General features: G+C 47.5%; 1 protein-coding gene across 1 annotated transcript in view; it reads left to right on the forward strand.

Annotated features, from left to right (window-relative positions):
• The first annotated feature begins 22,289 nt into the window (after nucleotides 1–22,289).
• The window catches only part of UVRAG (UV radiation resistance associated), a 312,834-nt gene continuing 310,546 nt past the window's right edge, over nucleotides 22,290–24,577 (forward strand). The window contains exon 1 of the mRNA XM_069203880.1: nucleotides 22,290–22,570. Coding sequence (XP_069059981.1) covers nucleotides 22,439–22,570 — 132 coding nt within the window. The 5' untranslated portion in view covers nucleotides 22,290–22,438. The remainder of the gene's footprint in view (nucleotides 22,571–24,577) is intronic.

The following is a 24,577-nucleotide window of genomic DNA, read 5'->3' on the forward strand; positions in this document are numbered from 1 at the left end:
TACGTTCTGAATTTACTCGTATAAAACCATAGAAATTCAGCAGTTATAGTAAGAGTTCTTTCAAGTAACTATAACTTGCGCGTTAAAGTAACTATAACTCGCGCCTTCGCCGTGCACAGCTAATTACTCCACAAAATATGTCATTGATGAGATCCAGTATGGCCTCTTTGATATCACTGCAACGTTTGCAATAACATTATTGATAAGAAAACTGTGTATGGCAAGGGCACGAGTTATAGTTCCTTGAAAGAAATCTATAACTGCTGAATTTCTCTGGTTTTGTACAAGTAAATTCAAAACCTAACTATAAAGTCCCTGTAACCTTTGTTTTTTTCAGTGAACATATATATATATATATGCAGGGTAATTAGCATTCATAACAACTGAGGAAATACTTGAACATTTTGGTACAGCTTTGTAGTCTCGATCAATTTCAAAACTCACTACTTATTAAAAACTGCACATTCACTCATCTCCCTGAATGTGCTATATGGTTGCTAATTAACAATACAAATTAAATAAAACACTCTCTCCTTCTGAAATGTTCAAGAAATAAACAAGTAAAAATAGAGGGTGGGGGCACTGCTGAAGCACGTACTTCTCTTGCAGCACTGAAAACTGCATCGTCACTTCCAAACCCATCTTTCAAATTAGGTGAATATGGTATTTAGAAGGTCAATAAAGTTTTTTTTATTTTTATTCTTGTGGTTTTGTGTGATGTAAACAGGGCCTAAGGTCATCACAGCGCTTTCTGTAGAGAAAAGAAAAATGTGAGTGCAAACATAAAGTCAAGAATGAGATAACAAAAGAGAAATAACAGTTAAAACAAAGTACACATAAAAAATAAATTGCCAAGAGAAGAAAGAGAAAAACAATTGAACCTTATTTAAATAGTGGTTTGACTGATTAGTATCTTCTGGTGCATACAGTGAGGGTTCCTGCAGCTAGCTAGATGCATCTCATGATATTACAACTAGAATTGCACTTATATTGCGCCTACTATCTGATATGGGGCATTGAACGACGGGCAGCATGGTGCCCCGGAACCCAAGGTTAATGGTTAATCCAGTGGTTATTCTTCGTTATTATGATTAGTCTTGCGCTCTCAAATATACCATTCCATGAGCTTATTTCAGTTATTTGTGGTGGATTAATTTAGTAGGGGCTAGGTGAGCTCAATAGAAGTCAGGCCTAGAAAAATCATAAGAATATAACTAGACCTGCAGGTTGAGTAACTTTAATAATCTACTCGACCTAACTGTAATGTTCTTGACCCGTAAAAGGGTCTCAAATTGTGTGATCCTAGGCAACTATTTTATTTTACAGAGTTGTCTTTTTCTTCATTCTCACATGCGAGTACACCTTTAAGTGTCTGTCTTTAGCATTTCGGCTGTACAAAAGAACCCTCTTTTGTTTGATTAAATAGACTAAACATTTGCTCAATGTTTAATAGAATCTAGCCCACATACAGGGTACACATGATCCATGACTTGCCTCTTAGTTTACTAATAGCATTGACATAAGGGCAGGTGTGTTTCTCAGTTTATGTTTAAACACTCACTTTTAATAAATATATAACTAAAGAATGATGTGATAGCGCACTGTCATTTACAGACAATAAGTTTCCAAGAAATGTCCAAAAACCTTCTAACTTGCAGCTTTATTGATAAAACTATATAGGGGGTCATTACAACCCTGGCAGACGATGTTAAAGATGCGGTAATACCGCAAACAGCCAGACGGACAAAAAAAGGGAACTATGACCCTGGCGGAAACCGCCAACAAAGACAGCCACTTTAACACTTCGCCCGCCACGGCGGTACAGACAAGCAGCGCGGCGGTCACCGCCAACAGACAGGCGGAAGACAATGTACTGCCCACAGTATCACAACAGGCCAATCCGCCACCTTTTCCGGGGCGGATTCACCGTGGATAAAAACACGGCGGAAACAGCTTTTGCATTGGGAAAACGCTCACCTTCTACACATCCCATGAGGAACGACGACTCCATGGACCCCGAACTCCATATACTACCTGCCCTTGTCTTTCTGCTCCTTCACGACCAACAGCGACGTAGGCGCAGAAGATACCGGTGAGTACAGCACCTACGACACGGGGGAGGGGGGAGGCAAAAGTTAGGGGGACACCCACCAAACACCCCCACCCTCGCATATTACAAAATACACACCAATGCAGTCACAAACATCACAGTAACAACCCACAATTCCCCCGGAAGAATGCAAAGACAATGCGAAATTCGGTCAAACTTTGTAATGTGCCAATATACATGTCATACAAAAATAAACAAATATATGTATACTAAAATCACTCTTATTTACATATATACAATCCGAGAAGTAGTGAAGATATGTACACAACAATGTCCGTGCACAAACTGTCCAAAAATGCATGGGCGAGGCCCACAATAGATACCTGACCAAAATCGGAGAGAACACTGCCGGGGCATCAGATAGAAACACTACAGGCACCTCAGGGGGAAGGGAAGGGGGGGCACCTCAGCCACATAAACGCAAAGCCAGATCCACGACGGGGCTCTATGCCCATTGATGTATCCTGGGGAGTGCAAAGCCACAGTCTCTCTAGTCCATACAGTGGGTGGATTGCCCACTGTCACATCCTGGGGAGTGCAAAGCCACAGTCTCTCTAGTCCATACAGTGGGTGGATTGCCCACTGTCACATCCTGGGGAGTGCAAAGCCACAGTCTCTCAAGTTGATACAGGTCCATACTGATACTGGGGGGTGACTGGTGCCCAGACTGGATGAGTCTCCCCGTGAATGGTAGTGTCCTGTCACTGTCCCAGCTGCACATGGGATAAGGATGCCTGATGTGGTGGGCCATTCATTCCTACCCGGTGCATTGCCCTCTTCAGCGGTGCTTTGACATGGCGGTCTTTGCCCTCTTCAGCAGTGCTTTGACATGGCGGTCTTTGCCCTCTTCAGCGGTGCCATGACATGGCGTTTCAGGACTGTTCTGCGGTGCTTTGACATGGCGGTCTTTGACCTCTTCAGCGGTGCTTTGACATGGCGGTCTTTGCCCTCTTCAGCGGTGCTTTGACATGGCGGTCTTTGCCCTCTTCAGCGGTGCCATGACATGCCATTTCAGGACTGTTCTGCGGTGCTTTGACATGGCGGTCTTTGACCTCTTCAGCGGTGCCATGACATGGCGGTCTTTGACCTCTTCAGCGGTGCCATGACATGGCGGTCTTTGCCCTCTTCAGCGGTGCCATGACGGTCTTTGCCCTCTTCAGCGGTGCCATGACATGGCGTTTCAGGACTGTTCAGCGGTGCTTTGACATGGCGGTTCTGATACGGACATTGGTGTGTGGCATGACGATTTCCACACTGGACATTGGTGTGTGGCATGACGCTTTCCACACTGGACATTGGTGTGTGGCATGACGTTCCATCATTGACCAGCAGTGCTGTGGCATCCTGGCCCCGCCTGGGCTGTGACTCCGGTGGTGGTCTCTGGACCAGTGACGATACTTGAGCCCTCCTGGGCTGTGACACTGGCGGTGGTCTCTGGACCAGTGACGATACTTGAGCCCTCCTGGGCTGTGACTCTGGTGGTGGTCTCTGGACCAGTGACGATACTTGAGCCCTCCTGGCCTGTGACTCTGGCGGTGGTCTCTGGACCAGTGATGATACTTGAGCCCTCCTGGGCTGTGACTCTGGCGGTGGTCTCTGGACCAGTGACGACGGTGCTGGCGGTTGTGTCTGGACCGCCGGAAATGATGGCGCACTTCTCCGCCGTGACACTCACAACAGGCTTGGCAGACTTCCTCTGGACCTTCCCCACCTTTTTAGGAGTTACAGCTGACTCACCAATCACCTTCGATCCCATTTCACTTTTTGTCCCACCAGGAGTCTTGACAGGGTCCCGTCGTCCACTCTCCAATTTCGGAGCCTTTACAGGGGGTGGGCTGCCTGTGCCTTGGCTCCGGGTCCTACTGCCTGCCCTGGTGGACGGTGCACTCCAAAAACCTTGAACAGGCACCACTGGTCCTGGAGGCTTTTTGGCTGAGGCGCTACGACGGGACTGATGAATTGGAGGGGAGGGGAGGGGTGGGGGCAAAAAGGTCAATTTGACAGAGGGACAGTTTCTGACGAACACTGGGATGGGTAGTTGGAGGGGGTCTGAGAGTGGAGGAAGAGGAGGTGGTTGTAGGAGGTGTCACTTTAGCTGTTTTGGGTGCAGGTGCAGGTACTGGAGGCTGTCGTGAGGTGGATGGATGTTGGATGAGTGATTGCCGGCGTTTGGGTACTTTCGGAGGGGGCGTCACAGACACACTGGGAGAGGACACAGGGGACGTGTAAATGGCAGTGGGGGTGGTGAGTGCAGGTGAGCGGCGTGTGGTGCTGGGTGTCCTGGTGCGAGTCCTAGTGCCTGTAGATGTGGTGCATGCAGGTGTGTGTGTAGACGAGACTGGGAGGGAGGAGGGAGAAGAGGAGGAGGGGGACACAGTGGAGACAGTGGATGTTGCTGTGTCTGTATGGGTGTGATGCTTGTGTGAGTGCTTGTGTTGTGTGTGGTGCCTATGTTTGCCTGAGCTACTTGGGTGTGTTGACTTGTCTGCATGCTGGTCTGTAGGTGTGCTTGGGATGGGCTGGGATACAGGGCATTGGGTCTGGGTGGAGGAAGTTGGAGGGGGGAGGCTGGACACAGGGACAATTGCTGCCATCAGTGCTGAGGCCAGAGATTGCAGGGTTTGCTGAAGGGCAGCCTGACCAGAATGAATGCCCTCCAGGAATGCATTACCGTGTTGCAACTCCCTTTCTACACCCTGGATGGCATTCACAATGGTAGACTGCCCAACAGTGAGTGACCTGAGGAGGTCAATGGCCTCCTCACTGAGGGCAGCAGGGGTGACTGGGGCAGGGCCTGAGGTGCCAGAGGCAAAGGTGATGCCCACCCTCCTGGGTGAGCGGGTACGGGGCGAACGCTGAGGGACTGCTGGGAGGGCGGTGCTGGTAGGGGGGGTGGCGGCTGTACCTGTAGAAGTGGTGCGCACAGATGGTGCCACCACCACAGGGGACCTCACATCGGCGGACGAGTCTGTGTCGCTGGTTGGTGATCCGGTGGCCGACGTGAAGCTCCCCTCGCCCTCCGTCCCACTGGTGCATTCAGAGTCTGTGGTGTGGCCCTCCATGGCCATGTGGGATGCAGCTCCCTCGTGCTCCGGTGCCACTGTACCTCCGCCTGTTGATGCTGATGTACAAACGGACAGGGAGAGCAGGAAAAGGGGGGGAGACAGAAGAAAGAGAGTTTTAGTACATGGCATACCGCTACCGTTGGCGGACAAGACAGACGCAGCTGCCCCATGCACAACGCCGCGCTCCTGCCCTCTGCACATGCAATTTCATGGATATGGGCTACATGGCAATGCTGGAAAGCAGCGCACATGGATGCCACAGGGGCAACTATACCTCAACTTGCTAGTTTGCTGAGGTGGGGTAGAGTGCCACATGGCCTACATAACGGAGGGGCCTGGCCTAACTAACTCGCCCTGGCCTACGGACACCCACAGCCCACCTCCCCCACCCAGACCCCTCCACTGCACGCAAAGTCCGCAGAATGAGTTTGTACTCACCCCCTTGTGTCTGCTGTGATGTCCTTAAGCGCCCATCCAACTCCGGATAGGCCACCGCCAGGATCTGGAACATCAGGGGGGTCATGTTACGACGGGCACCCCTCCCATGTTGGGAGGCCATCCCCAGCTGAGCCTCCGCCATCTTCTTGCTGCAGCAGCAAATGTCCTCCCATCTCTTCCGGCAGTGGGTGCCCCGTCTCTGGTGGGCCCCCAGGGTCCGGACGTCCTTGGCGATGGCATGCCAAATGTCCCTATTCTGGTGGGCGCTGGCCTACATGACATGCACAAGGGAAGAGGAACAGTCATTACCAATTGCACCATCAATGTGTGTGTCCCCCTCCATACTCTGACCATGTGGCCCATTTATTCCCATGCTTTACTGTAGTATGACTTCTGCCCCCTTCCCTCTTCCACCCAGCCCTCTCCACCCAGGCCTAGCCCCTACAACGTGCTTCCTGTGCACTAACCTGTTGGTCTGGATGACCGTAGAGTAGCTTGTACTGGGGGAGGACCCCATCCACAAGTTTCTCCAACTCTTCCGATGTGAAGGCAGGGGCCCTTTCCCCAGACGCAGCAGCCATCGTCGCTTCCAGACCGAGGTCACAGCAGCACTAGCAGTGTAGGTCCTCTCCTGTCGAAGGTCAGGTATCTAGTGAATGAAGAGATAGAAAATGGCGGTGACCTGTTCATCGGCTCCTGGGACCCATAGGGTCCATTGTTAACCAATGCAGCATTGCGCCGCGCTCTACGACCGCCTACCGCCACGGTTAGCAACGCCAGCGCTGTTACCCCAAAATCCCATTGTCCCAGTTTAGAGGTCAGGCAGCCGCCATTTCAGGGGCCCACATGAATTCATTTGCAACTCCGTCACACATACTGAGGCCTACACTCAACACACACACAGGAAGGGTTTATTGTCTGGGGTAGTCTTGTGTGTGACTGTGGGTACATACCTGGAAGAATACTGACTTTTTCCTCGCTGTTGTCCTTCGTAGGCACCGTCAGCTGGGACATATGAGAAGATGGCGGAATCCGCCGGTGTACCATCTGCTGGTGGACCTGTTGAAAATGGAGGATCGACATTTAATCGTGACCTACCGGTTTGACCGTGCCACAATCCAGGAACTGTGTACCCAGCTGGAGCCAGAGCTGATGTCACCAATCCGCCATCCGACTGGAATCCCCCCTGACGTGCAGGTGCTGTCAGTGCTCCATTTCCTTGCAAGTGGGTCATTTCAAACAACAGTGGCCATGGCATCAGGGATGTCCCAGCCTATGTTTTCCAACGTCTTGTCCAGAGTGTTGTCTGCCCTGCTGAATCACGTAAGGAGATACATCATTTTCCCTGAGGTGGAGGATTTGCCTACAGTGAAAGGTGACTTCTATGCCCTTGGACATATCCCCAACGTCATAGGTGCTATTGATGGGACCCATGTAGCTCTGGTCCCCGCCCGCAGGAGTGAACAGGTGTACAGGAACCGGAAGAGTTATCATTCGATGAATGTCCAGATGGTGTGTTTGGCAGACCAGTACATCTCCCAGGTAAATGCTATGTTCCCTGGCTCAGTGCATGACGCATACATCCTGCACGATAGCAGCATCCCTGATATGATGGGTAGACTCCAGAGGCACCGTGTATGGCTATTGGGGGACTCTGGTTACCCCAACCTTTCCTGGCTATTGACCCCAGTGAGGAATCCCAGGACCAGGGCAGAGGAACGGTACAATGAGGCCCATGGGTGGACTAGGAGGGTTATCGAACGCACCTTCGGCCTTCTTAAGGCCAGGTTCAGGTGCCTCCATATGACAGGTGGATCCCTATTCTACTCACCGAAGAAGGTGTGCGACATCATCATCGCCTGCTCCATGCTCCATAACTTGGCTTTGCGACGCCAGGTGCCTTTTCTGCAGGAGGATGATCCAGATGACGGTGTTGTAGCAGCTGTGGAGCCTGTGGAGCCTGTGGACAGTGATGAGGATGAAGCTGAGGAAGACGAAAACGACAACAGGGAGTCAGTCATACAGCAATATTTCCAGTGACACACAGGTGAGCACATTTTCTATTTTACCATTACATTCACTTTCACACATCTACCTCTATCCTGTACCTCAAATTCACTCACTATTTGTTAACTGAGTTGTCCCCTTCCATTTCAGTTCCACAAATGTGGTTACCTACGTGTCAACTGTTTGCATCCTTGAAGGGCTTGTGATGTGTGACATAGGTATGTTAGCCTTCCAATGGGTAACCCATTATGCAACTGTAATTGATTATACAGATTTACAAATCATTGACTGACTCAATATCTTTTTGTGTTTGAAGGGTGTTTATTTAAGTGCACAAAAATGAAGGGGGGTTGTAAAATGGTGATGGGTGATGGTGGAGGAATGTCCATGGCAGAGTCCAGTCTATTAGTCTCACAGGTACATTGCAGATCTGGGCATTGGAAGTGGAGCTGGGGCAGTTCCGATTTGGGCAGGGTAACAAAGTGGGATAGTGGGAGGACTATCAGGGTGGTCTTATTTCCTGGTGGGGATCTTGCCATCTTGCTCTGTCCTGTTCCTGGATCTCAGGGCCCGCTTGCGTGGTGGTTGTCCGTCTGCAGGGGGTGGGGTGCTCGTGTGGTGGTCCTGTGGCGGGGCGTCCTGTCCACTAGCGCCGGCGGAGGTGGTGGGCAGTTCATCGTCCATGCTAGTGTCAGGGGCCCCTTGGAGTGCCACGGTGTCCCTCAAGGTCTTTTGAATGTCCGTCAGGACACCCACGATGGTGCCCAGGGCGGAGCCGATGGTCCTGAGCTCCTCCCTGAACCCCAAATATTGTTCCTCCTGCAGACGCAGGGTCTCCTGCAACTTGTCCAGGACCGTGGCCATCGTCTCCTGGGAGTGGTGGTATGCTCCCATGATGGAGGAGAGGGCCTCGTGGAGAGTGGGTTCCCTTGGCCTGTCCTCCCTCTGTCGCACAGCAGCACTCCCAGTTCCCCTATGTTCCTGTGCCTCCGTCCCCTGGACCGTGTGCCCACTACCACTGCCCCCAGGTCCCTGTTGTTGTTGGGGTGGTGGGTTAGCCTGGGTGCCCTGTAGTGGTGGACACACCGCTGATTGACCTGTCCTGGGTAGGGAGGTTTGGGCCCGCTGGGTGGGTGCTGTGCTGGTGTTACCAGAGGGTGGAAGCTCGGTGTTGGGCTGCGGCTGGGCAAGGGGAACCGACTGTCCTGAGGCCCACGATGGTCCGGGCTGGTCATCAAGATCCAGTGGGACAGAGCTGCTGTCGTCACTGTGGGCCTTTTCTGGGGGTGGAGTGGTGTTGTCTGGACCCTCTGGTGTGGTGACGTTCCTTCGGGTTCCTGCGGGGGTATAAGTACATGATTATTGCATGTGTGTGTTTCATGGTGTGCAATGGTTGGGTGTGCGTGAACACCAGTGCAGGCATTCCTGTGTGGGGGCTTGTGTGCTGATGGTTGGGGGGTGTTCTGGGTCTGTGCAGTGGGCATGCTTTGGTGATGGGTGTTGATGCTTAGTTATGTCATGCAGGGCTTGGGTTTGGGATGGGTGGTTGGTGTAATGGGTAGATAGGTGAGGATTTGGGGTGATAGGGGAGGGTGTGATGGTGGGGGGGTGTGATATCATGCAGGTAGGGTGGGGGTTATGATAGTTAAGATTTGACTTACCAGTGTCCGTTCCTCCAACGACTCCTCCGAGGCCCTCAGGATGCAAGATGGACAAGACTTGCTCCTCCCATGTTGTTAGTTGAGGGGGAGGAGGTGGTGGTCCGCCGCCAGTCCGCTGTACCGCGATGTGGTGCCTGGATACCGTTGAACGCACCTTCCCCCGTAGGTCGTTCCACCTCTTCCTGATGTCCTCCCTATTTCTTGGGTGCTGTCCCACAGCGTTGACCCTGTCGACTATTCTTTGCCATAGCTCAATCTTCCTGGCTATTGATATGGGCTGTACCTGTGAGCCAAATAGCTGTGGCTCTACCCGGATGATTTCCTCCACCATGACCCTGAGCTCCTCCTCGGAGAAGCGGGGGTGTCTTTGGCGTGCCATGGGGTGTTGTGTGTGATGTGTGGGGTGGTGTATGTGTTGATGAGTGTGGTGAGTGTAGTGGTATGTGGTGTTTTGCGCGTGAATGTTGTGTGGGTGATGGTGTTGTGTGCCTCTGTGTGGTGGGATTGTCTAATCAGTGCTGTCTCTCTGGCCTTCTTTCAGAATTTTTGTTCGTAGGGGTTTGTGGGTGATGTGGGTGTGTGTTTTATATTGTTTTGGGTGTGAGGGAGTGTTGTTTGTATGTGTATCAGGTGTGTGTATTTTGAATTGTCCAATGTGGCGGTGTTTTGGAGCTGTGTGTGTATTTTGAGTGCGGCGGTGTGTACCGCCAATGGAATACCGCGGTTGAAAGACCGCCGCGTGGATTCGTGGGTCGTAATAGCATGGGCGTGTTTCTGTTGGCGTGGAGGTGGAGGATTTGTTTCCGCATGTTTATCGCTGACCTTTGGTGTGGCGGTATTGTGTGGGTGTCTGAATTTCGGCGGATTCCAAGATGTGTGTCATAATTGCTGTGGCGGTCTACCGCGGCGGTGTTTTGGCGGTCTTCTGCACGGCGGTAAGCACCTTATACCGCCAATGTTGTAATGACCCCCATAGTGTATTAACAATAATGTGTGAAAATTGGGTTTCAGAAAACATACTTATCATTTGCACATCACCAAGTAAAGTGTTCTTAATTGCTTTCTTCCTTTTAGAATATTATTTCATCACACTGAAGTACAGAAAATGGGCTTTCATAACTACTGAAATATATTTTGAAATGTCTGTACTGTTGACCTACTTATTTAAATGTGGTGTGTTAGGAAAAACCTGGCACCCTACAGCTTTTAGTTTCACATACTTTGTACAACAGGTCAGACAGTTCGCCTTACAAAATTCTGGAACTCTGCAGTCAGAAGAAAAATTACATCTCATAAGACAAACTGACTTTTGACCTCTTTCTCTGAACACAGAGCAAATGTGACAAGATATGATTTAAAGGCATCTTTATTGCTCCTTCACTTTCTCACTGAACAGAGCACATGTTCATTGTCAACTTGCCAGAAGGGGCGAGTAGGTCCTAAAAATAGCTTGACCTAATAAAATATAACTCACCATAGCGAGTAAGTGAGTAGATTTTTCGAGGCCTGGAAGGGGAGGTGTATGTAAGTTCATACAGGTGAATAGTGAGATTAGAAGATGAGCCTAATGGAGGATAGTTATTGCTAGGTTGCACGGTAGTACTGGTTGTGATCATTGACATGTGGTGTGCTGCAGAGATCTCACACTGCATTGTCCCCATGTTTTGGGTTCTGCAACTTGGAATCAACCTTAGCTCACTTTATACAAATGCTGTTTCTCGAGGGCAGCCCGAGAAAGAGATTTGAAAAAGAAAACACTGAACATCTATGTGCACTCTACAAAAATTAATTTAATTGCATAAAAAAGTGAAAATAATAAATTTCGTTTATTTTCTATTTGTTCCACATATCACTATGTAATGCAATGGAGTAACATGAACAATACATTTTGAGCCATGTCAGGACAGTCATATAAAATACAAGGCACCTAGACTGTTTTCAGGCTGACAACAATAATGGTTTAGAACCACCATGTTTGGTGTCTAGTTGTATTGTACATGCATTACAGTCAGCTAACATCGGAAGTAAGTGATAACATCTTCTGACACACCATTCATAGAAGCTACAACAGAAGAATGGCAATGCCCCAAGGCTACCAAAATATGTTTAGAGCTCAAACATACAAAGTATATTTGAAGAAACAGTTTACAACTGCAACTGATTGTTCCAACAGAAAGTCCAAATTTAACACAAACAAAGCCTGTTTACCACGAACCATTACAGATAGCCTCTTACAGTGGCTTAGGTATTAATTCCATACATTAGGTCACTGCAATGTCATGGAGGGGTAAAAAATGGAACTCGCACTGCCTCTGCCCCCCTCCTCCCAAGCAACTAAAAGTTGTAGAAATCTGTTGTTTTTAAATATTTCCCTAGGGCACACGTCTCACAACTTTTGTCTACACAGAACAAATACTATCAAAGAACCAATAGGTCAAAACAAGCAAAGGTTTGACAAAGACATGATGAAAAGGGCAACACTTTCAGTGCTTTTCCTGCGTCTGAGGCATCTTTTCTGAACACGCCAGACTAATTGGAGAACAAGAGCAGATTCAATCGGCCCATTAGAAAGAAGTCATTTATTGAGTAGTGAAGTGAACTGGAACACATTTCTCACATTAACTTAAACTACTGATACAGAGCCCAGCCCTGCCTTGTATGACAGAAAACACTTTCCTGTGCTTGAGCAAGAGCTCTCACTTAATTAGCCATCCCTTTTGTTTTGTTTTTTTACATTCTGAATATGCCATTGAAAAGGTGCTGCTGTTGCTTTGTAGAAAAGCCCTAAGTAATGTGAACTCATGCAGGCCCCCCCGCACAGCAGTTAATAACAGAATGTGCAGCCTCACAAGCACTCACCTTACAGGGAACTATGGTTGTGAGATTTCCCTTGGATCTCAAAGGGCTGGGGCTGGGGCTGGTTGGGTTCCGATCTATCCTTGTTTATAGTGGATTTATGTTCCCATATTGACAAAATTCTCAATAACATGACCGATATACTGACATGGCTAAGACCTAGATCTGACGGATTTACTATTGTAACTTCAGTACCAACAATATTGCCGTTATTCGTGGTCATGACCATGTCACTGTAATATATTGGTCGATGGAATCAGTATCACTGTGATGTTTGGTGTGCAGCTCCACTGCCTGCCAACACTATCACCTTTGTTGCTTAAGGACTCAAGTCATTGATTGTGTCAAGTGAAAACTCAGATCATCTCACGTTTTATAAGCACCAAGAGTTTATGTATCACTTAATAAATAAAAAAATAAGTAATTACTGACATTGCAGGCGAGTCCAGATACCACCACGCCCTCCTTCTCCTATCTGCTGCTTCCCTACTGGTTGTGGCCACTAAGAGGATGTTATATAGGTACAATGGCCTAACCATCCATATTAAGCTGACTTAATATGGATGGTTAGGCCATTGTACCTATATAACATCTTCTTGTTGGCTTAAGTCTTACCAAGGGTATTCAGTAATAAAGTGATTATCATGGGTTTACCTTAAGGTATTTTCTGTTTTTCTGTAAAGCGTCCTGCCCGGTTTGTTTTTATCTAAGAACTCCCTCTTTATCATGTTGAGTCCACCCTGATAGTAATATCTTACCACGTGGGATGAGGTCACTGATGATGAAGCGTTCTACAACTAGCGGGTGAGTCCTCCTCATCCGATATAATTGTCACTTTTGGATTAGGGTAGTTATTCTTTTTAGGACCCTAATTGGGACTTTTCAGAATTCAGATTCATAATAAATTTGGTGTGGACTACAATTGGCCTTATACTACCGGCCATTGCACTTAATTTTGGTTACTTAGTTGATTGTTGAAGGTGTGCGGTGGTGTACCACCATCTACAGGGATTGCAGAATTATTAGGCAAGTTGTATTTTTGAGGATTAATTTTATTATTGAACAACAACCATGTTCTCAATGAACCCAAAAAACTCATTAATATCAAAACTGAATATTTTTGGAAGTAGTTTTTAGTTTGTTTTTAGTTTTAGCTATGTTAGGGGGATATCTGTGTGTGCAGGTGACTATCACTGTGCATAATTATTAGGCAACTTAACAAAAAAAAATATATACCCATTTCAATTATTTATCATTACCAGTGAAACCAATATAACATCTCAACATTCACAAATATACATTTCTGACATTCAAAAACAAAACAAAAACAAATCAGTGACCAATATAGCCACCTTTCTTTGCAAGGACACTCAAAAGCCTGCCATCCATGGATTCTGTCAGTGTTTTGATCTGTTCACCATCAACATTGCGTGCAGCAGCAACCACAGCCTCCCAGACACTGTTCAGAGAGGTGTACTGTTTTCCCTCCTTGTAAATCTCACATTTGATGATGGACCACAGGTTCTCAATGGGGTTCAGATCAGGTGAACAAGGAGGCCATGTCATTAGATTTCCTTCTTTTATACCCTTTCTTGCCAGCCACGCTGTGGAGTACTTGGACGCGTGTGATGGAGCATTGTCCTGCATGAAAATCATGTTTTTCTTGAAGGATGCAGACTTCTTCCTGTACCACTGCTTGAAGAAGGTGTCTTCCAGGAACTGGCAGTAGGACTGGGAGTTGAGCTTGACTCCATCCTCAACCCGAAAAGGCCCCACAAGCTCATCTTTGATGATACCAGCCCAAACCAGTACTCCACCTCCACCTTGCTGGCGTCTGAGTCGGACTGGAGCTCTCTGCCCTTTACCAATCCAGCCACGGGCCCATCCATCTGGCCCATCAAGACTCACTCTCATTTCATCAGTCCATAAAACCTTAGAAAAATCAGTCTTGAGATATTTCTTGGCCCAGTCTTGACGTTTCAGCTTGTGTGTCTTGTTCAGTGGTGGTCGTCTTTCAGCCTTTCTTACCTTGGCCATGTCTCTGAGTATTGCACACCTTGTGCTTTTGGGCACTCCAGTGATGTTGCAGCTCTGAAATATGGCCAAACTGGTGGCAAGTGGCATCGTGGCAGCTGCACGCTTGACTTTTCTCAGTTCATGGGCAGTTATTTTGCGCCTTGGTTTTTCCACACGCTTCTTGCGACCCTGTTGACTATTTTGAATGAAACGCTTGATTGTTCGATGATCACGCTTCAGAAGCTTTGCAATTTTAAGAGTGCTGCATCCCTCTGCAAGATATCTCACTATTTTTGACTTTTCTGAGCCTGTCAAGTCCTTCTTTTGACCCATTTTGCCAAAGGAAAGGAAGTTGCCTAATAATTATGCACACCTGATATAGGGTGTTGATGTCATTAGACCACACCCCTTCTCATTACAGAGATGCACATCACCTAATATGCTTAATTGGTAGTAGGCTTTCGAGCCTATACAGCTTGGAGTAAGACAACATGCATAAAGAGGATGATGTGGTCAAAATACTCATTTGCCTAATAATTCTGCACTCCCTGTATACTGTTATGTTACGTGGTAACTTTCCAAAGGTTTCATTTCCTTATCATTTATTAAAATCTGACTTTACCATTGAAATTGGATTACTAATAACTATTAAAAATAGATGTTTATTTATTTTTCTATCTGGGTCCTTTCCAGAAATACAGTATTAGTATTTTAATTTATACTCTGGTATTCTACATAGAACAACAAGGGCTGCCACAATGAAAATAGCTTTTGGGTGCTAGTCACCATAAGGGACATGTTAAAATTAAATGTCTATATATCCTGCTTTTAAGTACCATGCACCCTGTGTTGTGGCTCAAAGGCCCACATGGTGCTGAGTTAGTAATATTGAAAGGAAGGTTGTGACCTGACAAAAGGGTTTGTTTTGACAGGTCAAATTGCTACAGTTGGCTTCAATAGTAGATCTGAAGCCATATTTGCACTGGCACTGTAGTCGATGGTACAATAGGTGCTGCAGTCCACTAGTGGCATTTAACTTCCAGGCCGTGGGTGCACTTTGTACCATATACTATGGAATTATAGGCAAATTAAATATGCCAATTGGGAGTGTACCATTTAACAGGGGAGCGCAGGCACTTTAATAGAGGTTGGCAGGGGTAAAGTGCACATAGTTCTAAAGCTTCCAAAAATAATGAGTCCAGCAAAAGGCAAAAAATCCAGGGTGACAAGATAGAAAAGGCGGATTTACTACAATAGGCATTATTTAATAAGACTATTTTCTCTACATCCAGATTTAAACGTAATGCAGTATTCAGAGCTGTATATACAAAAAAGTTTTTACTACTACCTAAAGCAGTGGTTCCCAAACTCTTTCAACCTACGGCTCCCTTGACCTATTGGCCGTTGGCCACAGCTCCCCATTATGTTACTTTTTTTGGCAGGTAGGCGGACGTAAGCCCGGCCTCCGGAGTACTTCTATTTTTCTCCCTGAAAATAACTGGGATGAAATCGATGTGTAGATGTAATCCTATCCGTTCCACTGCAGAGCCACATGCAGTGTCAACAACTGATTGGAGGGATACGAGGGTCTCGAAGAAGTGAACTATAATTGCATTGTGATGTAGTGCTCTTTGAAGAGGTGTGTCTTTAGCTCATTCCTGAGCAGGGTTTGTGAGGCCCTGATATATACAGGTATGTTGTTTCAGATCCTGGGTGCATTAATGGAGAAGGTCTGCCGTATAGTTTTTTCGTTTTTGCACATTATTGCCTCCAATCTGATGGTACCAGGTAAATCCTCGTCTGGCTTGATCCCTTTTAGCTCTGTCCTCTTTACGAGTGTGTTTTGTGTACTTCTCCTGTCTGCTCCTTCCTAACTCCAGACTTTGCATTCTTATGCAAGCTATCTCATTCCTGTGTGTTCTTGCCTCTGATCTGTGTGTTCCTGCCTCCTGACTGTGTCCTTATGCCTCCTGTCTGTGTGTTCCTGCATCTCGTCTGTGCCCTCATGCCCTGTGTGTTCTTACCCTGTCTGTGTGTTCCTGACTCCTGTCTGTGTCTTCATGACTCTTGTGTCCTCATGCCTCCTGTCTGTGTGTTCTTGTATCCTGTCCCTCAGTCCTCCTGCCACTGCTCTCATGCCTCCTGTCTGTGCCTTCATGCCTCATATCTCTGCTCTCATGCCTCCTGTCTGTGCCCTCATGCCTCCTGTCTCAGTCTTCAAGCCTCATGTGTGGACACTCACTCCTCATGTCATTACTGACACGCCTTGTCTATAAATCCATTGGATACTCTCTCCTTCCCCTGGTGTTTGAGTCCTTGAGCTCCGTTGGCTGTTTCACCCCCACATTTCTGACTGCCTCATTCCCCTGCCACCCCCAGCATCCTATCTTTGTGTCTTCCATCCTCCAGTCTGGGTGCCACTAGGCCCCCATCTCTCCTGCCAGTGCCTCCTGTTGGCATGTCTTGGTGCCTGGTGCCTCAGTGTATTGGGACACTTGGTATTGCTGCAGCAGGAAGCGATGCCACTTTATGTCTCGGTGGACTTTGCCCCTGAACTGAGGGTGTGTGAGTAGAGCCGGGTACCTGCCAGGAGAGCTCAGGGCTCCCATTAATGCACCGCAAGCCGCTCCCAGTTCCCAATAATGCACTCTCAGCCGCTCCCAGTTCCCAATAATGCACTCTCAGCATCTTTTGGGGGTCTGAGGTGATAGCAGCCTGCTGCCTGCGCCTCTCTCAGCTCTGAAATAACAATGACATCAGTGCTGTGCCAGCTCCTTCCTGGGCTCCCAGCCGCATCCCTCCCAGGTTTCTCCCACTACACTCTCTGCATTTACCAATGATTTTCCAGTCACCTCGATTTGGGCACATTATTGGACTTTGATTTTTTGGTTTGAATCTCCCACGTTCTGGATCATCTATGACATTAGTTTACTTTGTGTGTGTTAGAAATGGGGTCTCTAGTTGGCAGTCGGTTTGCACCCTGTCCACTTAGGGACCCTCACTCTAGTCAGGATAAGGGAGATACCCGCTCAGATAACCCCTGCTCACCCCCTTGGTAGTTTGGCACGAGCAGTCAGGCTTATCTCAGAAGCAATGTGTAAAGCATTTGCACATAACACACAGTAATAAGTGAAAACACTACAAAAGGACACCACACCAGTTTTAGAAAAATAGCCAATATTTATCTATATAAAACAAGACCAAATACGATAAAAAATCCAACATACAGTAATAAAAATAAGAATGCTGCAAGATGTACTTAACAATACAGTTCCTTGAAGTCGATAACTCCACCTGGGGCTATCACGGCGTCGTGAACAACAAAACCAAAAGTTCAGGCTGGCCTCGGCGTCGGGGGCAGCTGCGGTGTCGGGAAGACCCATAAACAGTACCTTGGATTCGCAGGGCATCGTGATCCTTGCGGTGAGCTCCGGAGAGCGGCGTCGCTGGCGTCGGTTCCGGAGTCGGTGCAGGAATCGTCGGGCCCTTGAAGTCACGCACCTCAGGGATCAAACTCTGGGCTGATGAAATCAGGTGCACTGGCCGGGCTGCGGTGCGAAGCGGGACAATGCGACGTGCGGTGCCCAAATGTCACGGTGTTGGCAACGGCTCGTGACGGTGTCTAGCGGCGTCGGTGAGACCAGGGCTGCGGTGTGAAGCAGGGCGGTACAATGTGCGGTGTCCACAGGTCACGGTGCAGGCAGCGGCATCGTCGTTGCAGAAGCGCTGTCGTCTGTAGGCCCAAGCCAGCGTTGCGGGAAGGGACAGTGCTTCGTGACCCTCACGATCAGTGTCCACAGGCCACGGTGCAGGCAAGGATGCCTGGTGACGACACTGGAGCCAATGGTTCTGGCGTCGGTGGATCGGGGCTGCGGGACGGGACTGTTCTTTGTGCTCCTCGCGAGCGGTGTCCACAGGCCACGGTGCAGGCAGCGGTGCCGGTGTCAGCAGGAGCGACGTCGTCATGGATGACCAGGCTGCGGTGTGAGCAGGTGATGCCGGAGTGCGGGGCCCACAGGTCGCAGTGCGAGCAGCGGCTCAGTGAAGTCATCCGATGACGGCGTCGGTGAGACCAGGGTCGCGGTGCGAAGTGGGGCAATGCGACTCCGTGCGGCGTCGGCTGGTCACGGTGCAGGCCAGCGGCGTCGCAGTGGTTTCTCCTCTTGGACAGCACAAAACACACAGTTCCCAGTGCTGCAGGTCGAGGAAACTGAAGTCTTTGGTGCCCCTGAGACTTGCAACAGGAGGCAAGCTCTACTCCAAGCCCTTGGAGAATTTTCTCAAGCAGGACACACAGCAAAGTTCACCCCTTGCACTCTTTTCAGGCAGAAGCAGCAACTGCAGACAAGTCCAGCAAATTAACACAGCAAAGGGACAGTACTCCTCCTTTAGCTCTTCTCCTGGGCAGAGGTTCCTCTTGATTCCCGAAAGATTCTAAAAGTCTGGGGTTTTGGCTCTGCTTCTTATACCCAGTTCTGCCTTTGAAGTTTGCAAACTTCAAAGCAAAGTCTCAAGTGTTTGCAAGATCCTTCCTTGTCCAGGCCAGGCCCCAGACACTCACCAGGGGGTCGGAGACAGCATTGTGTGAGGGCAGGCACAGTCCTTTCAGGTGTGAGTAACCACTCCTCCCCTCCCCTCCAGCGCAGATGGCTAATCAAGATGTGCCGGCTACACCCCAGCCCCCTTTGTGTCACTGTCTAGAGGAGAGGTGTGAACTGCCCAACTGTCAAACTGACCCAGACAGGGAATCCACAAACAGGCAGAGTCACAGAATGGATTAAGCAAGAAAATGCCTACTTTCTAAAAGTGGCATTTTCAAACGCACAATCTTAAAATCAACTTTACTAAAAGATGTATTTTTAAATTGTGAGCTCAGAGACCTCAAACTCCACATGCCCATCCGCTCCCAAAGGGAATCTACACTTTAATCAGATTTAAAGGTAGCCCCCATGTTAACCTATGAGAGGGACAGGCCTTGCAACAGTGAAAAACGAATTTAGCAATATTTCACTGTCAGGACATATAAAACACATTACTATATGTCCTACCTTAACCGTACACAACACCCTGCCCTTGGGGCTACCTAGGGCCTACCTTAGGTTGCCTTCCATGTAAGAAAGGGGAAGGTTTAGGCCTGGCAAGTGGGTACACTTGCCAAGTCGAAGCTACAGTCAAAACTGCACATACAGACACTGCAGTGGCAGGTCTGAGACATGATTACAAAGCTACTTCTGTGGGTGGCACAACCAGTGCTGCAGGCCCTCTAGTAGCATTTGATTTACAGGCCCTGGGCACCTCTAGTGCACTTTACTAGGGACTTAGCAGTAAATCAAATATGCCAATCATGGATAAATCAATCAACAGTACAATTTCTATAGGGAGCAGTTGCACTTTAGCACTGATTAGCAGTGGTAAAGTGCGCAGAGACAATAAACCAGCAAAAACAGACCTGAAAAAATAGGAGGAAGAAGGCAAAAATTTTGGGGATAACCCTGCAAAAAGGGCCATTTCCAACAGTGTGCATCTGCTCTGACCTTTGGCCTATGTTTTTACCCTTTAGGTCCTGACCTTTGATTTGAACGTGTGCTTCTAACCAAGGCCATTTGCTTTTGGTCTTCTACTTCAGATCTATGACAGTTGCTTATGGATATCTTCATTTGTTTTTAGTGAAATTAGAATTGAAATATTCACTTCTTCTGCATTCTGAATGAACTTGTACATTAACCTGCACTGAATACTGCAGCTGACATGCCTCCCTCTTACGTAGATTGAACACTTCAGATATCCTGTGTATGTTTTTGCAACTTAGAATGCAACTGGTATTTGTGAGTTCATTAATTTTCTTCGGTAATAACTCGGACAGGTATGCCATAAACATCACAAACAACTTGGCTCTGACACTTTAACTGCACACTACTGACTGAAATGTTTTCTTTCATCTGCATCAGCTTACTGGCTTGATATTCCCGTCACAGACTAGCCCGAGAGAGCTGAGGGAGTGAGACTGGAACTCTGTGCTTCAAAAAGACCCAATTTATAGCCAAATACATGTCACTAAACAGTGATTCCCAAACTGCGTTCTTGGTGTCCGGTGCCCCTGGCTAGTTTTGATGGTGCACCAGGGTGCCAAGGCACACAGACTAAAGTAACCCTTTTTTACAACCTCAGAATTCACAAAAGATTGAGAAAAAACTATAAGCTATACAGCTCACTGCTCTATATTAGGACAGTAACATATAAACTTCAGGTAACAAAAGAGTTGTGCTTTGCAGCAACCACTTTAACCCCCTATGCGACTTAACGATGAGTCAAAACTGTGACCAGATCCCTGCAGCGGGTGCATTAACCACCTCAGTTATCTTACTGCTATTATTCAACTTGTGGTTGTGGACTTGGACACAGTGGCAGGCTAGGTGGGACAACTGGCTGAGTTTTTTCTTCTCGCTGTCTCTCTCTGGCTCCGTAGGTGCCAAACTTGGCTGTACTCCCCAGGGCTGGACAGGCTTTTATTCCACTGGCCATTTCTTCTTGTGTGATTTTGAGCTGGTTTTGAAAACCTAGGGCCACTCCTGGTACCTCTTTCACTTTCTCCAGCTCCCTGAGGTTAATTGCAACAGGCACTGGAGGCTTTGAGGGAGGAAAGAGAGGCAGGGATTGAAAGTAATCTGAGGGAGAGGAGAGACAGAGAGGGAGAGAGAATGAATGAACGGTGCAGTTCAATTTAGGGACTGTGGTTTATTTGAGCATTTTTGCCAGGGCTGCTTTTGGTTCCCACTACTCATTAAGAACACCAGTTACCCCGCGGGCTGAACGATTTTGGATAGACACACTGCCAATCGATTTCTGTCTGCAGGGACATCACTGCCCACTGAATAAAACTGAAGGCTCTTCAAGCAAACCCATCAGGGGTGGTTTCAATAATGTTGCAAATGGTTATATTCAGTGCTTTAAATTGAAATAAAGAAGTGCAGGTACTCACTATTCAAAGTACCTGCTTGCTTCTGAGAAGTGCTGGTACACTCGCTTTCAAATTCGAGAAGAGCCCGTGCTCAGTACCGGACAGTACCTGCCCATTTAAAGCACTGGTTATATTAAGGCGTGCTTATCATCACGAATTAATGTAACTGTGTGCATCCCTATGTGTGAGCTTGGGACAGACTACTGCTTCCTCATAACTGCAGGTGAGAGTTGGCCTGGGGGTGGCCGGGGAGGGCCAAAGGCAGCGAGCAGATCAGCCAGAGACATTATATAAAGGGGCATTTCTTTACTTTACAAAAACACGCAGAAAACAGAGACATATCCAGCCCGATTATCAGTCATCCGTCAGTTATCTTTTTACCCCCTGCACAAATCTGGACACACTACCTAGCCTCCTTTGATGCTGCCTAACTAAATTCACGTGACCGGCTTCAAGGAGTCATCACATGATGGTTTTAAATTAAATGACATAAGGGTAGTGCTTCCGACAGGTCTCACTTCGTGCGTCACGCTCGTACTGTCCAATCAGAAACTTCACATCGTCATCCTGTCCCCGCCCCAAAGACGCTTGTTTACTGTCACCAAAGCCCAAGGGCGTGGCCCTTTGAGCTAATACTTAAAGCTGATTGGTCAGCAGTACGCAGAGACGAGTTTCTTTTCCACGCCCCCGATTTCGCCTAACGTAAGGCTCCAGGTAGACAGTGCAAGTCTCACTGTATGGTAGATACAAAAGAAGGACACAGCTTAAAGCCTCCTCAGAGACAGCTTTGCAATCGACGCGGCCATCTTAAAAGCTGCCTTGGCATTAATAACCGACCACGCTATTTTAAACGGAAAGAGCATAATAAAAACTGAATCTCCAACTTCAGTTTAGGAGAAATGATACGGTTCTCGAATGAATATCCCACCTATATCAGTATTTTTATTCTCTCTTGAACTGGAGTTTTCACTACCTAATAAAAAAAAAACTGCTCGAGTATTTTAGAACTTCTAAGGCTATACTCATCCTGCTGATTTTGCATATAAAGATTGCCCCTTCGTTGCATTTGTACTTATTACTTACCTGGACAGCCGCAGACTCGTCCTCCTTTAGCTTCAATTTCGCTCTGTGGTTCTTCTTTGACAGGCCACGCCCCCGGATTTTGTCGGCTCCCTGCTGCCAATGGGAGCCGGGCGCCTGCTGCGTTGGGTGCTGGTGCGCTAACGGCGGCGGCCGCAGCAGCTGAGGGCCCCCTCAGTTCTGTCGCTCGCCCCGTGGCCCCGCTGTCGAGTGCTGAGGCCCTCGGGATGCGAGGCTCGTGCTCAGGATGCTAAGCTCCGGGGTGCTCCCTGGCGGAGCCGGCGGCAGAGAGGAACTGTCAGGCACCTCCTCCGCCCCGGTCGGGGCTCTCCCCGGCTCCTCGACGCGGGCTCTGCACTTCGAGCTGCCCTCCCAGCAGGTAACGGAAGGGGAGACTTACCCATGAGGCACGGTTGGGCTGTGCTGATGATGTTTGACACTGTTTGGAAGTTCGACCTTATGTTGGGAAAGGGTCCCTGTGTTTCAGTCCTCAGTGCTAGTCGTGTTGCCTTTTCGTAAAGTTAAAACTTTTTAGGGGGCTCGTAGTAAAGCGAAGCCACCGTTTCAAGCGGGAGACCATGAAGTGGTTTTGGTTTACCTGTTTATAGAGTGAGTATTGATATCATTAATCACTTGGGTCGGGTAATCACCTTCAACCTTAGTTGTCCGTTTTGGGACATTATTGCTGGAGCAGGGTCCTGATATTAGGTCACTTCAGCGCTGCAGGATAATACTGTGACAGTACTAGTCTTTCCTTATACAACTTGTTCATGTATTTTAGTCCATATGGTACACAATAAGCCAGCTGTTTTGTTATTCTGAAATTCATAACTGTAAAAATATTGATTTGGTAAGAAGTACTTTAAGCGTGTCGTCAGGGGTTGCCCAATACGTGCTTGCCAGTTTATTTTTCTATAGGTCTGAATGGCTTACCTTGTTCGTGAGGGGAATCTGTAACCCGTGGATCTTGGTTTAGCGAGCGTTATGTCCCTCTGTGATGAAGTAAGTAACCCTTGGTCGGATCTAATTAACTTTTAGATAGTGTGGTTATCACTTTTACAATGGGGAGGTTAGAAGGTTTGTGGTCATTTAGGTAGTCTATCACTGTTCCTTAAAAGTAATCTCTTCTCCACCCCACCCACCCCCACCTGTCTTATATGCAATTCTAAGATGTCTGTCCTGTAACTTTATGTTTAGGACAAAGATATGTAGTTTTTATATTACAGAAGTTTGAGCTATTTCTCTTCTTTTTGCAGACTAAGGGTCATTTCTGATAGTACGATGACATGTTCCTCAGTGTATTAAGTTTCATCATGCTGTCAAGGAGCTCTGTGACATCAGAGGATGAAGCTGTAGATATTATTTAATTTCATGTCATGGGATCCTGAGGTAATTGATACCTCCTCATATGATACCATAACAGGTAGGTATAGCCATGGTACAGGTTAGTGTTATGGAAAATAAGAACTGGGGGTTCACACACCAGTGCATCTGATTAAACAGATATCACGTGTGTGGTGATTTGTTTGGAAGTTCCCTCCCCAGACTCTGAAACAGCTTTAAGATTTGTTTACGCAAAGCTAACTAGCGCCTCTTTGCAGGTGAGCTGGGCGAGTTTGCTAAACAAGCAGCCCAGTGTTATGCAGGATGTTCTGTAAATAAACACTATTGAGATAGCAGAGAGCGATGCTATTGTATTGTTCTAAGGTATCAGAAAGGCACTGATGTTATCTTTTTCAGTTATAAAAATATATTTTTATAGGGTGTTTAATATCACACATTTGCCGTTTCTAAGTATTGTGAGTAACATTTAACTGTTGTTTATTTAATAACTTCATTAAGAAGGAAACCCCAATCTGCTTTGCTGGATTACAATTTGTGACCTTATGATGACTACATGTGTCAGGGACAAGTGTTCAACTCACTGAGTCATGCTGCTGGATATTACAATGTTATCGACTAGATAGTCATCATAAGCGGAGCTAGTTGTCCATGAAGAACCAATTCAGACACTCCTGTTGGTGCAGGCATCCAGGCTCATCAGATCAAAAGTGTTTGGTCAATATTTTAATTTGGTTAATTCTTGTACTCCTCTCAACTCCTATTTTACCCCTTTCTCTATGTCAAAAAGTTTTTGAAGTTTTATTTGGCCCCGTGACTGGTGTGATATTTTTATATGCATTTTCCCCTTAAGGCACATGCAATAAACTGATAAACCAAAACATACATGACCACTGTTGGATACAGTGATGGAACATAGGGCAGATGTTAAAAATACAGAGGCCCATTGTAGTGCGCCTACTCAGTTATTTAAAACATCTGCAATTATTAGGCAGAACTAAAGGATAAGAGCAAACACAATGAGAATGGCCGTTTTAATTGATTA

This window comes from Pleurodeles waltl, chromosome 8, assembly GCF_031143425.1.
Source record: "Pleurodeles waltl isolate 20211129_DDA chromosome 8, aPleWal1.hap1.20221129, whole genome shotgun sequence".
Classification (NCBI taxonomy): domain Eukaryota; kingdom Metazoa; phylum Chordata; class Amphibia; order Caudata; family Salamandridae; genus Pleurodeles; species Pleurodeles waltl.